The sequence below is a fragment of the Acanthopagrus latus genome, chromosome 7 (genome assembly GCF_904848185.1).
Source record: "Acanthopagrus latus isolate v.2019 chromosome 7, fAcaLat1.1, whole genome shotgun sequence".
NCBI classification, from domain to species: domain Eukaryota; kingdom Metazoa; phylum Chordata; class Actinopteri; order Spariformes; family Sparidae; genus Acanthopagrus; species Acanthopagrus latus.
Window position 1 is genome coordinate 13,263,469 of NC_051045.1, and position 16,784 is coordinate 13,280,252.

The 16,784-nt window shown below is 44.3% G+C and overlaps 1 protein-coding gene across 2 annotated transcripts in view; it reads left to right on the forward strand.

The window, feature by feature from the left end:
* cacna2d3a (calcium channel, voltage-dependent, alpha 2/delta subunit 3a) overlaps positions 1-16,784 on the forward strand; it is a 138,428-nt gene that overhangs the window by 42,926 nt on the left and 78,718 nt on the right. Inside the window, exon 13 of one of the 2 annotated variants that reach the window (XM_037104963.1) lies at positions 11,306-11,365. In XM_037104963.1, coding sequence (XP_036960858.1) covers positions 11,306-11,365 — 60 coding nt within the window. The remainder of the gene's footprint in view (positions 1-11,305; positions 11,366-16,784) is intronic. The other variant, XM_037104964.1, reaches the window with a different exon arrangement.

Sequence of the window (16,784 nt, forward strand, 5' to 3'; positions counted from 1 at the left end):
TGCATCACTGACATAATATCACTGAGCCTTAATAAGTCTTAATCATCAGGGTTCACCGTATTATGTAGATCTAGGTAAGATTGCAGGTAATCCACAAAATAAATCCTCACAAAAATAAATCGAGCCACAGTACATAACATTAAACAACTCGATTATGTGTAAACGTCTCATCACATGGCAGATAAACCCGTTTCGGCTGCCTTCTCTGGGTATCTAATAAGTTGTAATAATAATTGTAATTTTTGTGCATATTTATACCACATACAGCGGGTTAATCCGATCATGTGAAATAGTGTGTAATAGCGTACGAAGATCTGCTATTTGGTTTCTAATTAGAGTATCATTCGGTAATAAGGTCTCAGTGTAGTATTCGGTCTCTGATCTGATCTGGAGCTGAGCGCTTCATTCACCGCTGCCGTCAGTACAGTATGAACACACTTGTTCATATCTGCAGGTGAGCTAAATGTCTTTTAATAATATACCTGTGTGTATGTGCGCACGCATGTGTGTGTGTGTGTTTGCGTGCGTGTGTGCGTGTGTGCGTGTGTGCGTTTGTCAGTGTTGTAACAGGCGCAGTTCAGGATGTGTCCACGGTGCACTGCCTCTCTGGCAGCAGCTCTAGCTCCAGGTGATAGATCCTATCAGGACAACATGGTGCTGTTAACAGAAATTGGATTTCTCTCTGAGAGTCTGGTCCAAGGATACGAGCTGAAAGGAAAAAGCGAGGGAGGGAGAGAGAGAGGGGGCCACGGAGAGTGACACACCATTTCCATGCTTTAGCTGTGCCTCTGCCTGTGTCATTATACCCACGTATGATACCTGTGCCTGCTCGGGCTGCATGACCGTGCCTGTTCGATAGCGTTACCTCCGCTTTTGGAAGCATCCTCCACCTGTCCACATGCACAACAGTCTCCAGCGAGCGCGCGGGGAAGATGATGTATTTCATGCTAACATGAGTCATCTGACATTTCGAAAAATATGCCTCCTAGGCTTATACAACGATTGCTGGCGTGGAAGCAAGGTTCTAATTGAATATTGCTGCATGTTGTGTTATTAACTCCTGTAATAGAAAATTAAGGACTTAATCGGTTCTCTAATAATTATGAACATTGTTTTTGGATTCAATCACAGCTGCACCCTTTGCAAAACACTGTTAGATGTATTCAACGAACACAACGATTTTTATTTTTATCCGCGAGAAACATGTCTTGTCAGCTCATTTCAACTGTCTGATAAACGCGCATGTTGACAAGCTTCGTGTTTTTTTTTATATTTAATCTTGTGACATAGTTGTCTGTGTGTGCCACCTCCACGAGAGTGAGCTAAACCCCTGGAGATTCGCTAAAACTGTCTGCCAGGATGCCGGATGCCTGATAATTGTACATCTCAGGGGGCTGTGTGTGCCACTGTGCATTCATACGTGTGTTGAATCAAAGTTATGGGGGTTGATGAGAAGATTAGTGGTAATGTTGGTTACAGGCAGGAGTGAATTGCGCTACTGCAACGACAGATGAAAGTCATGGGAGGAACAGAAGGGGAAAGAAAGGAATAAAAGATTTAAGAAACTGGACGAGCGACAGAAAAAGCCCCCCACGCTTACATCTATGGAGAATTGAACTCGCGTCAGCTGCCGTCATGATTCCACTTCACCTCCGCCTTCCTCATTTTGGCCGCTGCCAGTCGTCCTTGTGATGAATTGTCAGTCACGAGCAAACAATGGAAGTGTACGCGAGTCCTCTTCCCTCTTCTTCTCCATCTTTCTCCAATTTCTCTCCGCTTTTATTACCAAAACTCTCATCTGTCTGGCCCTGGTGTCTGCCCTTAAGCATCCCCCTCGCTCCTTTGTCTGTCTCTGCCCTCTCCACTCCGCCTCTTCCCATCTCTCTGCCTTTTGCTAAAGTATATGTGGCGCTTCAGCGATTCAATTTCCGTGCAGGCGCTCTCCCCTGTCCGTCAGCGTGGTTTTATCTAACCGTCTCTGCGTCGATTCCCCCCTCTTTATCGCTCGCAACCACCTGCTAAGAGACAGCAGCCTCTGCTGCTTTGAAAGGGTTCACCTGTAAATATGTGTGTGTGCCAGTTGATGTCATTCTTTTTAAGTGCGCATAGGTCACAGAAGGTTTATGTTTCCATCCTGCGTATTAAGAATGATGGCTTTGATTTGGAGGGGGTGATGATATGGTAGGGGAAGGCTTAATTTGTGGTATTTAAGCTTCCTGCAGGTTTTTGGGTGTGGTATTGTGTGTGTGTGGGGAAGAGAGCGTGGCTGAGCACGTGTTCGTGTGCGTAATTGCATTTAAAATGGTTGTTTGATTGTGTTTTATTTTTCTGTCAGACAGAGGGGATTCTGCGCTCGCCACAAAAATGCAGAGATTGTAAGGGAGAGGGGACAGAAACATAAACTTTGGGCTCAAGCCGTTGTCTCGTTTTTAGTCGCTTCGGCCAATTTAATTACAACTCTGCTATTAAAGATAAGTTTAAAGGCCAATCAGGTGGGTTTTTTTCAAAGTAAACACGGGCTTGTGTCCTTGTTGGTAGCCTGCGTGCATGTGCGGCTACTGTAAATCCATAGCAACGTTTGTGCGCGTGTGTTTGTATGTTTATTGTGGGGCTCAGCAAGCTTATTAGCGCGCCATTGTTACTTTTTAATTGCTATTACCTCCATCAGTTCCTGAGTTGGTGGGATATTATCATCGTCTGGCAGAAAGCCGCCCCTCTCCTCGCTTGTTCTCGGCTCTCGTCTCCCCTTTCCATCTCTTGTGAAAAACTTGTCTGCCGGCTGGAAATGGAGGCGACGGCAGACGGTTAAAGAAACAGTGAACATGTTGTTATCAAAGTTGAAAGGCGTGGAGCTATTGTAATGCCCTCTTTGAAGTCAAGCACGGCTGTGTTTCATGTGACAAATGCACTTCAAAGCGGAGTGGATGCCTCGCTGCTAGGGCTGTTTCTCCTGTAATGGCATTCGGGCCCCGCATGCTCTGTACCTGCTGATATCATTTACCTGTGGCAGCTACGCCTCTGTAGTCCTCAACATGATTACCAGTGTAGCGCGAGGGGAAGTCTGCATGGGTGTATGTTAAAAATAAAAGGCACACACAGGACTTTAAACGAAAAATTTCTCTGCCAGCAAAAAACCTCCTATGAACTTTAATTTCCATTTGCTGACATGCACAGTGAATTTTAAACACAGTTTTAACATTTCGACAATGTGGCGCAGCTCGTCCTCTGCAGGAGAAGATTTCAATTAAGATGAACATTTGAAAAAGGAATTCTTGTTTATGAAGACTATGAGGTCTTATTTTCATACTTTTCCACTGTCATGTCTGTCGGTAATGGTAACATTGCGTTTTTAATTGCCAAGCACATGGCAGCGCTGCTGGAAGGAAGTCTGAAAGAGCAGTAAATCCGACAATCAAACCTCAAGGTTAGCCAAACTTGGAACAGGCGAAGAAATCATTTGGAGAACATGAAGACGAATGATGAAAACGGTTCCTTTTGCAGCCAACATCCGTCACAGCTTCAAAGACTGACTTCTAGCTTCGAATTTGGTCGACCGTACTTACGACCGTTTTGCTGCTCACGCACACTATTTTCTTCAACCATTACAGGGGGTTCACTTTTGATTTCGCCTACAGTAAAAGAGGTTTAGAAATTCTGGCCTCAACTATACAAATAAGACCCAGGTCGAAGTACACATTTCCTGTAATGTCACATGAAAGCAAAGTTCCCATTCAAATGTTCCACAAACTTTGTATGACGGTCCAGCAGATCAGTAAAAGAGAAAAACATTGATTCATGTGCGTTTCCATATTTTTTTTCTTGGCGCTAATTCTCCAGTTTTGGTGCCATGAATGAGGTCCAGTACTAAACTATGAAGTAAATGTTGATTGCACAGTGCAATGGCTGTAGGACACCTTCTGTGTTTGGTCTGGTCCCTTATAAACTTCGGCTTCACTCTGCAGTTCTGTCTGCCACCGTGCACAAAATCTCATGGGGGGAAATGCTGTCAGACTGGCAGCCTGGCACCGTTCCTATCTGCTTTCACATCTCCATCATGGACTATTTTCTGTAGGAATAAGATTACGTTTTGTCCTGCGCTGTTGGTAGATGCTTCTCTAAGGAAAATGGAAATTGATTGATTGATTGGTCGGTTGGTTGACTGATTGTAGCATATTCTTTTTTTTTATCATTACACCGAATTTCCACCTCTGCCGTGCACAAAAAACCCCCCTCTCTTTTGCAACATTTCCATTTTTTATTTTTGAATTTCTGGTGCATTCATTCATTGTTTCCATACGCACATTAAAAATGTGTATAAAAGAGGGTGGATATGAACACACTTCACACAGTCACGCTCAAAATGGATTAGATACTCTTTTTTTGCAGACACATGAGAGCTAAACTCCATTAATTTTGCATGTTTTTTTTCAGTGTGTACTCCTGTTAGGGATTATTATGGCGTGGTCCGGGCGGCAGTCTTGTCCTGCCCTTTCCTCCCGTCTGCCCTCCTCGCTGACATACAACACTGTCACGCTGAGCTCACAGCGCTGCTCTCCTCATTTCCCTCATTATATTAGCTGTCCTCAGTCTCAGATCATTGCCACGTCTGTGTGTGTGTGTGTGTGTGTGTGTGTGTGTATGTGTCTGTTAAGAGTGATGCCTACCAATGACAGGCAGAGGAAGCCAGCCAGTGGATGTCAGGACAGCAGCAGTCTCTTCCTCCTTTCTCCTTCTCTCTGGTTGTTTTCCTGTCACTGAGAAATCACAGAGATGGAATTGTTTTCTAGAATGATGAAATTGGGATGTAGACAGGAGGGAAGGGAAAGGTAAATGTCAGGGAAAAAAAAAGTTGGCAAGTAGTATGACATGAAAGCGAAGTTAGTTTGAAGAAAGAGACCATACGAGGCAGAGGAGAGAGGGATGACAGGGCTGCAAGCACTCCATATCCTCTTCATATTCCCTTTCAGTCAGCAGAACCGCTGAGAACTTGTCAAGTATTGATTATTGGGACTTGACGCCTCAGAACTCCCCTCCCTCTCTCTTTCAGGTTCCCTTTGATTCTCTCCAGCGTGCTCTGACTGCTTGGCTTGTGCCCAATCTAAATGTGCAAAACAGAGGAAGCAAAGTGTCACAGAGCACTTTTCCATTTTGTTGATGCCGCAACTCTCCCCTTGTTGGTTTGACGATATTAATTGCTGTCCCCAGTGCTATTGATGGGCAGACCCGAGCCAATCACGCTCAGCCGAGCTCTGGCCCTCGATGGATCAGGCCTCTGGCAGGGCCGGGACCCTCAGGACCTGCTCTGATCCAGTAGGGCGAGGCTTAGTTAGCATTTATTCTTGCAAAGGAGGAACAGGAGCCAAGTTATTTCAAGTGCATTAGCTTACTGCATGTACACTGTTTGTGTGAGGTCACACATGTAAAAGCTGCTGTCTTCACGTGCAGACAGATCGGATGAGTGCTATTGATCTTGATTCATTTGACTTATTTTTCTTAAATAGCGACTGTGCTACTTTAGAGGCCAGTATGGTCAGATGTCCGCCACAAATTATAACTCCAGAGGATGATTATGGAGAAAGAGAAGGGGAACGAAAGAAAAGTTTAAACCCAGACTACAGATGCATGCTGAACCAACAGCACACAGCACCTCTGGGAATGTTTTTTTATGTGAGTCTACTTAGAAACTGGAGTTGACTGCGGTCTTGTTCTCGGCTACCTCGGGAGAACATTCAGATTCAGGCCACTGCCCTCCCCTCCCCTCCGTGGAGGGAATGTGCCGAGGCAAGGCTTAATGTACTGCTTCAAAAAATGTCCAGGACTTCCGCTACCAGTCAATAATGTATGTGACCCCCCGTACACCCCGCCTCTGCCTCTCTGGCAGCGGCTGCGAGCATAGCTCAGCTCTGTATGACAGCTTTCTCTAACTTCCACGGCTTTAGTGTTACATTTATAATGGATAGGCATTTGTTAAGGTCAGTGGCTTCAGCCGTCGGGAAAGCTACCACACGGCGCAAGAACAATAAGCCAATCAAGTTGACAGCTAAATGAGGGGGATCGTTTATGAACTTTTGAAAGTGTAAACAAGCCGAGTCCTTTGTCAGGCAAATCATAATCACAGGATGTCAGATAATGAAAGGGGGTAGATGAGAGCAAATGTCAGAGAAATAGACTGGGAGGGAGGAAGGGGGCGGGTTGAAAAATGATGAAATAGGAGCAGAAATTGTGTTTAATTGAGGGGGACGAGATTGCTTCAACTTGAGCAAGGGAACTGGGGGGAACATTTGGAAAGTAGGATTTGGTTGAGGCTCAAAAAAGTTCCTTCTAAACCGGTCGGAACCAAAGAGAAGGACCTTTTTAAGAGGGACTGACATGAATCTTAACAAAACGCAAAACCTGATCCTGAATTCTTTTTCATGGGTATCATATTTTGCATCACCTCAGCCAACCTGACAGCTTCAAAGGCATCCCTGAAAGCACCAGCGAAGCAGCAGAGGCGAGATGTGAACTTGTCAACACAACACATCGCTTCCTGTGGTTAGTTTTTAGGCCAAAAACAAAAAAACGACAAATAAGAAGAGCCTGTGGGAGTTAGGAGAAAATGGAGTCTGACCCCACGCGGGACCAGTCTGGTCTGGCCTAATCAGGTTTGTGCTGAGAAACAAAGCTCTGTAGTGAAGACAGAAACCGGCAGACACACATCAGGGATCTGTAATCAGGTAGAGATGCCAGACTCCTCTTCCAGCGCTAACAAATCTAATCCAGTCGCCACAGCAAGTCTTGTTAGCCCCGTGTGTTCGGCTTTTACCCTGTCAGCTCCAGTGAAGGCTTGTGAATGCGGATGTTTGTGTATGAGTGTGTGTGTGTGTGTGTGTGTGTGTGTGCGTGCGTGTGTGTGTGTGTGTGTGTTTGGGGAGACAACAGGGCCTGCCTCTCTGACTGTGTCAGTTTAATTATTGCTGTCATCTCGTACCGAGCCCAAGCCGCGGCAGAATGATTTGAGAAAAAAGGGAAAAGTCATTTCCTCCCTCTTTTTGAACTGCATCATACACTTTGGCACGACCACCTATTGACAATACGACATGACAGGCTCATTTGAATATATGTGAGAGAGACGCACAAACTCAGGCAGACAGATTCGCCCACAGCAGCGCAACATACACAGAAAGACAAACACGCCACCTGGAGTGTTCATCCTGGTGATGTGCTGGAATTGAAATTCACAGGAGTGAGTAGTACCTACTTATCTCTTGATCTGTTTTTCCAATTGAAAAAGTCCCTGCTACTATGCAAGTTATTTTTGACAGAGAGCTTTAACTCCCGTCTCCTTGCATGGTTAGTTACACTGCATGAATGAAATGCCAGAATAGATTATCTGCAGGTGGAATCAAGTGGTTAAATATTCAGCAGAGTGCAGTGGAGATTAAATTACCACTGGCCACGTATGATGATGACGTTCTGTGTATTTTTAAAAAAAACTTTTATTTCATTAGAGGCACTCGTTTTTCCTATGAACAGAAATAAATAGACTCAATACTAATACACTGTTGTCAAAAAAAGCGATTGTCACGATAAATTCTCACAGTAAACCACTGTAATTATGCTGTTGCAGTGCATGATGGGTAATCATTTGGAACATTACAAAAAACTGTTAAATGATGCTGCTGCTGAGTTTAAGTGACATTCTGAAGCGAAAAAATGGTACATTACAAGGAAATTGGAATGTGTTAATAAAATATTACAGTTTTACACCAATGTTCACATGCTATAATGCTAATAGGCTAACAGACCAACATGCTAACATGATAAAAACAGTACATCACTGTGATAATCCTGTAAGTTTACTGTAACTTTTGTAAGTATACAGTAACTGCTGATGTTATTTCAGCATCATAATGTAATTTTACTTCAGAATACAGTATTTTCACAGTCAACCTCTGACTATGTTGTTATGGAGACAGAGTGTCTTGCTGTGATTTTCATCAATATGGTAAAACTAATTACACACTTGTGAATTTACTGCAGTCATCAGTCAGTAATTTACTACAACATTACTGTAATAATCGTTACAGCGTAGTTACACACATGGAGTTTCAGTTTCAGATTACGGACTTCATTACACACACATAGACACACTTGCATACTCTCACATTTGATGATTGGCATTTGCAAAAGCAGCTGTGAGACAGAAAAGGTCAGAGGGCTAATATCTTAACACGTGTCAGCAGAGAAAAACATTAACACTCGCGCGCACAAACACACACCATCGCCCACTCGCTGAAAAGTGCGTCTCTATCGACACAGGGCTTCACAGGCAGCGTCTGACATTTCGCTGGGAGTGTGAGGCTAAGCGTTCAGACCTTTAGAGAATGTTATTCTCTCATTCCTCTCTCATCCTCCCTTTATTCCACCATCCTTATCTTTGTTTGTTCCAAGAGCACTCTTTGTTGTGGATCTCAAGCAGATGCACCTGCCAGAGGTTTTGCCTCTCAGTGCCCTGCTGGACAAACACACACACACACACACACGTGTACACATTTCCTGTTCAATTCTCAGCAAGATCTGACCAAGTCCAGGCCAGAGAGGACACAGAGGCGTCCACTGTGTCTGTTGCTGTTCTCCATCAGACCAGGAAGTAATCAGAAAACAGCGTACACATGAATCAATAGCCAAACTGAGCCAAGCACCGAATGATATGCAATGATATGCAGTGGCCAGGTGTGTTGCTATGGTGAAGGAAATGATTGGCCAGGCTCTAGATTACAGTGTTCGCTTCCCAAAACAGCCTGCCTGCACACACACAGCAGCAGCACAACACACACAGACACACACACACACACACACACTCACACACACACATAACCTCACACAAGGCTCAGCTGAAATAAGCCGGCTGATTGCAGTAGTTTTACGGGTAAAGCCATTTGAATGGAAATGGAAGTGCATTACCAAAACTCATAGACACCAGGAGCAGCTGTGAGTGAGAGAAATGACTTGCTATGAGAACATACTATGCACATCACAGTTGGAAGTGGAAAGAAGTGCCTGTGTGTATGGGGGCGAACGATCCCAGAGAGTCAAGCTGTTAGTCAGGGCCCCCGAAAAACCTCCCATCAGGTCCTTCACCTTTCGCCTGTTGGAAATGCTGCTGTGCGCCAGCTATTATGACCTCATGCTTCTTTTTATTGAACACAATTTCTTTGGCGTCAGACGACAGGCCGGTACATCTTCAACCATCGACTCCAGCACAAAAGCTTCTCATCTCAAAGCAGTTGCACAGATCAACACCTTTAGACAGCAGTGACTCATTACTCATTACCACGTTTCCGCGTTAAACAAACCCACCAGAGTCCCACACAACGCCTCCAGAACGATTTGCCTCGCGTACCCCCAATCTTTCAGCCAGGATTGGCAGAGCCATGACACGCCTCGCACTCATAATAGCAAATGATGTGGATCGCCCCCTCAGTGCATTCTCCAGGGGCACTGCTCTCTGGTCGTAGAAACAGGACGTGATGACTTGTGGACTTGTTGACACTGTTTGTAAAGATGTGGACGTGTCTGAGTGCATATATGTGTAACTGAGTATGGGTGACAAGGGCAGGGATGTGAACGAGTGCAGTACATGAATGGGCGCAAGTGTGTGTTTCATGTATCGTGTATACTGTATGTTTCTTTGTAGAATATGCAAAGGATGTCAATTGAAATCTCTCCTAGGGACAGACATGCACAACAGATACATATTCAAGTGTGTTGAAATGATTAATCAATTAAAGGAGTAACACAAAATAGTTCGACAAGTGATTCATCAAAACCAGCTCTGTGGGTCATATATGAAATATACAAAGGTGTCACTTTGTTGTCAGTTGTTTTACGTAACTTTTCACTAGTTCTGGGCTGTTGTTAAAATAATTGATTTATTGTTAAAGGATAAGCAAACCCTGAAATGGAAAATTAAAGAGTCAGGTGAAATTTTGTAGTCCACAAAATATTTATGGAGCTTTGGACTTGGGGACTTGTTATAAAACTTAAATAAAACAACTACAAACAGTGTAAAATATCTCCATACAGCTCTTCTTGTGTAATTCAAGTCTTTGGAGGCCCCCTAGAGCAAAACAGACCCAAATTAATTTGAAAAACAAATATTTACACACTCTAGATGTGGTTGACCTTTGGGCTTAGCAGCAACATCGAAGATTGTTTCTTTAATGTGGTACAAATAATGTCTTTTCATATCAGTTTGAATCTCAGTGCTTTTAGAGACCCGGATTAGACAAGCTGAATAGGGCCATTTTATTTTATTATCACAAGTCCCTATCGACTTCAGTTGTTTAGGAGAATGTTTTGTGGACTTGAAAACTTCACCTGACTTTCCCTCGGTGTGAGGGTGAGTAGATAATGACTGAATTTGAATGTTTTTGTGAACTGCTCCTTTAAGTCAGAGCAAGAAATACTGATATATTTATTTAAAGAAATATATTGATAATTTAAAAAAATAGATTAATTATTGACTTACACAAACTCACTCAGTTAGTATTGTCTTACAGCAGATATCCAAGTGACCTTTGCTTCTCAACCACAACCATCCATGTAGCCAGTATGACATTCAGATTCTGATTCATATCTTGCTGTGATTTACCACAGCAAAGGAAAATGCAAGTCTCAAAGCAGGGAGAGATGCAACTTACATTTCTCCATGATTATCTTTTATTTGAGAATGATGACGGTTACATGTTCCCTGCTTTTACTCCCCCCCAAAAAAAGCTATTTGAGAAGATGATGGTGAGAGAGAGAGAAAGAGAGAGAGAGAGAGAGAGAGAGAGAGAGAGCATAACATTGACTCTAAGGCACACAGATACCCACTACACCCTACAGGCACACACGGCAGACGGTAGCAGCGAGAGGGTGATGATGGAATGAGTGCGTGTGTGTGTGTGTGTGTGTGTGTGTGTGCTGTGGAGTGTATGAGAGAGAAAGGGTGCATGTGTAAAACAGCGTGAACTGATGATGGAGTTTTGTTGTAGTAGTGTCCAAAGAACCTGAGGCAGTCATTACCTCTACTGCTGAACCATTTAGGGAAATAGCCTCTTTTCACAAGATGGCCAAAAGTCTGTCCACTATCACTGTGTGTGTGTGTGTGTGTGTGTGTCCTGAGAAGTTGTGGTGTTGCTCCAGTGCTGAGGGGCACTTATAAAGCCGGTTGTGAAGCTACTTTCTACAGTGGTGTTTTCTCTTATTATTTGACCCACTAATCAATTCACTTTTTGTACTGGCACTATTACATATCTCCTCTCTTCTTCTCCCCTAGAGACTGGTGGTGGCAGCAGAGGAAGCTCACCTACAGCATGAGGAGGATCCGGACCTGCAGGTAAGTGTATGCCTGTATACATTACCACAGTCAACACGTTCACTCCCTGTTTTTGTAAGCTGATTAATTAAATCATGCTGTAAATTATTTTTATGCTACAGAAGCCAGTGCTCATGAGATTAGTGAGGGAGAAGGCCGGGTGCTGACAAGGGGGCTCTGTAAACATTACAGAGGAGAAATGGGGAGAAAAGGCATTAAGAGCCTTGTTCTTTAGTCTGTTTTGCTTGACTGGGCTTAACAGTCTTTTCTCTTGTAAAAGTGCTTGTTAGCCCACATCGCTCTGTGATCATTTTTTCAGCGTATGTCTCAGCCTGCTACTGTCACACTGTCAGGTGTTCACAGTCCAGCAGGAGCAGATGCGCCAAAAAAACATAAAAAGCATACAAAAAACCCCCCACAAGTATTTTTTTTTTTTTTTTAATTTTAGTAATGAGTGACAAACAGCTCACAGCTGTTTTTATGTGCTTATGGCTGTTGAATGAATGGTGCTAACGTTTGCCAGACTCTGCAATCAATGCTTTGGTGATCAGATTCACATGTGTCTGTGGTCAGTGCCACAGTAAGGTCTCCAGCAAGTTGTTTTGTTCCTAAATGCTAAAAATGTATAATATAAACAATAAAGACACTGCAGCAGTGATTTTCATACCTTCAAATTATCGGTCTGGCCGATGTTTCAGCATTTTTACAATTATCAGAATCTGTTCTTTTTGTGTTGATTGCCAATAAAAACCTTTTGAAATGCAGTACTTTTTTACTGATGCATCGTCCTTTTCCCTGTAAGTGGTCACCAGTCTGTGGTCTCAGTGTCCGCAACACTATCCAGTGTTAAGAGAATTAATCGATCAACACAGAATAATCGGTATTTGCTTGCTAAATTTGAAGTGTAGTGAAGGTATGTGTTAAGTAGCAGAAAACAGAAATACTGAAGCAGAGTACCTCCAAGTTGTACATAAATTGTAGTTGGTTACATTCAAACACTGTTTATTCTCAATTTTGCTATCCCACCTCCGGGAGAGCTTTGACCAGATCCCGAGGGAGGCTGGGGACACTGAGTCCGAATGGACCATGTTCTCCACTTCAATGTTGACGCGGCTGTTCGGAGCTTCGGCCATAAGGTCTCTGGTGCCTGTCGTGGGGGCAATCCCCGAACCCGGTGGTGGACACCGGAAGTAAGGTATGCTGTCAAGCTGAAGAAGGAGTCCTATTGAGCATGGTTGGCTCGGGGGACTCCTGAGACAGCTGACGGGTACCGGCAGGTCAAGTGTGCGGCAGCACGGGCGGTCGCAGAAGCAAAAACTGGGGTCTGGGAAAAGTTCGGGGAGGCCATGGAGGAGGACTACCGGTCAGCCTCGAGGAAATTCTGGCAAACCATCTGACGGGGGAGGGGGAAGCAGGCCTCCACCAACACTGTTTACCGTGGAGGTGGGGAGCTGTTGACCTCGACTGGGGATATTGTCGGGCGGTGGATGGAATATTTTGAGGATCTCCTCGATCCCACTGACATGCCTTCCATAGAGGAAGCAGGGGCTGAGGACTCTGAGGTGAATTCATTCATCACCCAAGCCAAAGTCACTGAGGTAGTTGGGAAGCTCCTCAGTGGCAAAGCACGGGGGGTGGATGAGATCCGCCATGAGTACCTCAAGTCTCTGGATGTTGTGGGGCTGTCTTGGCTGACACGTCTCTGCAGCATCACGTGGCAATCGGGGACAGGGCCTCTGCACTTGCAGACCGGGGTGGTGGTCCCTCTATTCAAAAAGGGGGACCGGAGGGTGTCTTCCATCTATCGGGGGATCACACTCCTCAGCCTCCCCGGGAAAGTCTACTCCAGGGTACTGGAGAGGCGAATTCAGCCAATAGTCGAACCTCAGATTCAAGAGGAACAATGTGGTTTTTGTCCTGGCCGCAGAACACTGGACCAGCTCTATACCCTCCGCAGGGTGCTCGAGGGATCATGGGAGTTTGCCCAACCAGTCCACATGTGATTTGTGGACTTGGACAAGGCATTTGACCGTGTCCCTCATGGCATTCTGTGGAAGGTGCTCCGGGAGTACGGGGTCGGAGGCCCTCTGCTAAGGGCTGTACGGTCCCTGTAGGACCGGAGCAGGAGCCTGGTTCGCATTGCCGACAGTAAGTCAGAACTGTTCCCTGTGCACGTTGGACTCCGGCAGGGCTGCCCTTTGTCACCGGTTGTGGTCATTATTTTTATGAACAGAATTTGTAGGCACAGTCAGGGGCCGGAGGGGATCTGGTTCGGGAGCCACAGGATTCCATCTCTGCTTTTTTTTTTTTTTTTTTTCCACGTCTTACTGATCATGCTGGACAACCTTTACTCCACCCAGATCACAGGAGGTTGATATTAGCAGGATACCTATTGTCGATCTCTTCAGCCTAAGTAGAGCAAATATGCCTCTCAGTCAATGCATCATGACTGCGCCTACAGATGTATGATCGTAACAGCTGAAAGATTCACTTGTACGTGGGAAGCATACATATTTTTTCAGAGGTGAAGCAATTAATCCGCATGATTCTGTGCCAGAATTTACCCTGTGACAAACACATTTTGAGCCGGAAACATAAATTGTGAATTATTTATGGTTTTATATCGCTGTCATATTGCTCCTCAAAAATAAAAAAATAAAAAAATCCAACCCATTTCAAACTCTTTCCTGTGAGTTCCAGCCTCAGTTCTGCAGACTTGGGCAAACGCATTCAGCTAATCATATCTGCATACACACCCCCAAACCCAGCCTCTGCTCTCATGGTTCTGCCTCAAATCCATTTGAGCAGCTTTAATTTTTAGAGTACAGCTTTGTATTGTGTGTGTGTGTGTGTGTGTGTGTGTGTGTGTGTGTGTGTGTGTGTGTGTGTGTGTGTGTGTGTGTGTGTGTGTGAGAGAGCCAGAGAGAGAGAGTGTGCTTGTGATGTTTTTCGCCTGAGTTCTCCTGCCTCATGCACATCTCAGTATGGAGTTTATAAAAGTAGGAGGAGCGACAGCAGAAACTTGAGTTTTAAAGGGGAAATATGATGCTAAGCTGACTTGGGAGTATTTGCTGCTAAACTACTTATAAAGTCTGTGGCGCGTGTGTTGTGTGTGCCTGTGTCTCTGCCTGTGGCGGTGAGTATGTGTTTACTCTGTCAGCTCTTTAAGGCCTTACAGTGAATGCCCAGAGGTTTCTCTGCTGTCATGGAACATTAAAGAGGATCAATTACTAAATTTAAGCACTGACTGCTGTCCACTCCTGAATCTTCCACTCGTAGTGCCCCTTTACTTCTTTCTCTTGATCCTCCAAATGCTGTGCAATTTCTGCTCCTTTTCCCTCTGTTTTGATTTACAACGACAATGGACAGAAATTGTATTCTAAATTAATCGTTTCACCAATTTATTAAAAGTAAAACGGTGCTAAGAAAAACGTGACGTGTTGAAATGACTTGTAATCTGACACGAGAGGTGGTTTGGTTCACCAAAGGTTTTTTTTTTTTTTTTTTTTTTTTCACAAATCTGCCTAGTGATGAGCCACTACAAACTGTTTGGAAAAAGGGCAGGTGCTTTCAAACAGTATGTGGAAGGCGATTGGACAAACCATCTGTAACCGTCTGTAACCGTTAACCACAGGCTAACTGCAGCCAATCAGATCAACAGTAGGAGAGCTCTACCAGCTGTGTCGGCTGCGAAATCAAACTCTTATATAAGATGGTTGGGAGAAGATCGAAAATATGTTTCAGTGCCGTTCTTTCATCAACAAAAGGTTGTCCAGTTCTGATAAAACCGCTGGGCCAATGTTGTTTACAAGCTAGCAATCCCTTCTCTCCGTCATCACATCTAAACCATGCCAGAGGCTGCTGCCTCTATTTCAGCTGACTGGTCTGATATTTGTTTGACTGGCCACAAGCGTATAGCTCCAAGCCTGGCTAGACAGATTTGCGAGATCAAATATCTGGGATCTTGTGAATCCACAAGGTAAATATCTTGGTCCCTTGTTAGAAATAGTCGGAAGTTTCACACTGAAGTCCAGCTTGAGCTGCAGTCACTGACTTGGCAGCCTTTTCCCCAGATGCTACTAACGTCCCCACCGTCAATCAACATGAAAGTCATGTCACAAACATGTAATGTGAATATGATATGACACTTGTTGTAGTTGTATCAGGTGTTTGCAGAAAAATTAACTGCCCATTCTGACAATCGATTGCGAGATGGCGATGTGTATTTAAAGAGCATAGACTAACACCCATTCCCTTAAGTTGACATTGAAGAAAATTCCAACAAGATACTAACACACTCTCAGTAGAAAGTTTATCTTATACAACACTCACTGAAATAATATAGGTTGGTTACTGAAGAGTAAATCAGCAGGTGGAGCTCATACATGTACATTACATATGGTTACCTGTACATGTTTTATACGAGGGTGCACTAGTCATCTAAATGTATCTCCCTTCATCTGTACTTGTGTGTGAGTGTGTGCTGTTGTTGCTGTTCAGGTAAAACAAAACTACCTTCATAGATGCGTGGTTCTGTCTGCCAAGTATCTGTAAAGGCAATTTTTCCTGTTCTCGTGGTCATGTGTTTGCGCATCTGCACGTCTGTGTCACTGGGCGACGCTTGTCTTTGTATGCTTGTGTTGTCATATGCTGCTTGAGGGGCAGCAGCACTGTGTGGGCTCACAGCGGTGCTTTATGCCAGTAATTACTTGGCGGCGATGAGATGAGCCCGGCAAAGTGAGTGTCCCTTTGTTTCGGCTTAAATCACTGAGCTAGAGAGCTGATAATGGCTGATAGAGAGCCTATGATGTAATGTAGAGTTTCGCAATGTCTAGGACAGAGTGAGATGCCATTATCAGGCCAAAATTCCCCCGACTCAAGAAGACCAGTATTGCGATCTACTGCGCAGCGCGGGATGCAGGCAGGGAACCTGTGTGAAGGCAATGCAGAGAAAACATGGAACATAGCGAACATGACACAGAACAGGAAAGGGACCCCAGCCAGCCAAAATAAAAATGGAGAGATTGTCCCTAAAAGAGGGGCTGCCTCTGTCACATGGTCGAGGTTTGGATGTGAAAAGAGAACTCTCAAGTCCCCTCAACAGACTCAAACATTAGTAAATATATCTTTTTTTTGTAGAATATATATACATAGAAATACATAATACAGGTACATAATGCATACACAATGATGTCCATTATGGCTGTATTCACTCAGATATGTGTGAATCCAACCAGCAAAATGCCACCCAACAGGGTTTAATACAGTTAAAGCACCATGTTACAAGTTTACCATAGTACAAGACCGAATGGTTAAAACAAACATGTGCTTACCTTTATAACGTTTATTATCATCCTCTTTCATCCTCCACATACTCTTCATCATTCTCTCCCTCCTCAGCGTCACCCCGCTGATCCACTGTAGTGTGTTTGTTCTGCCT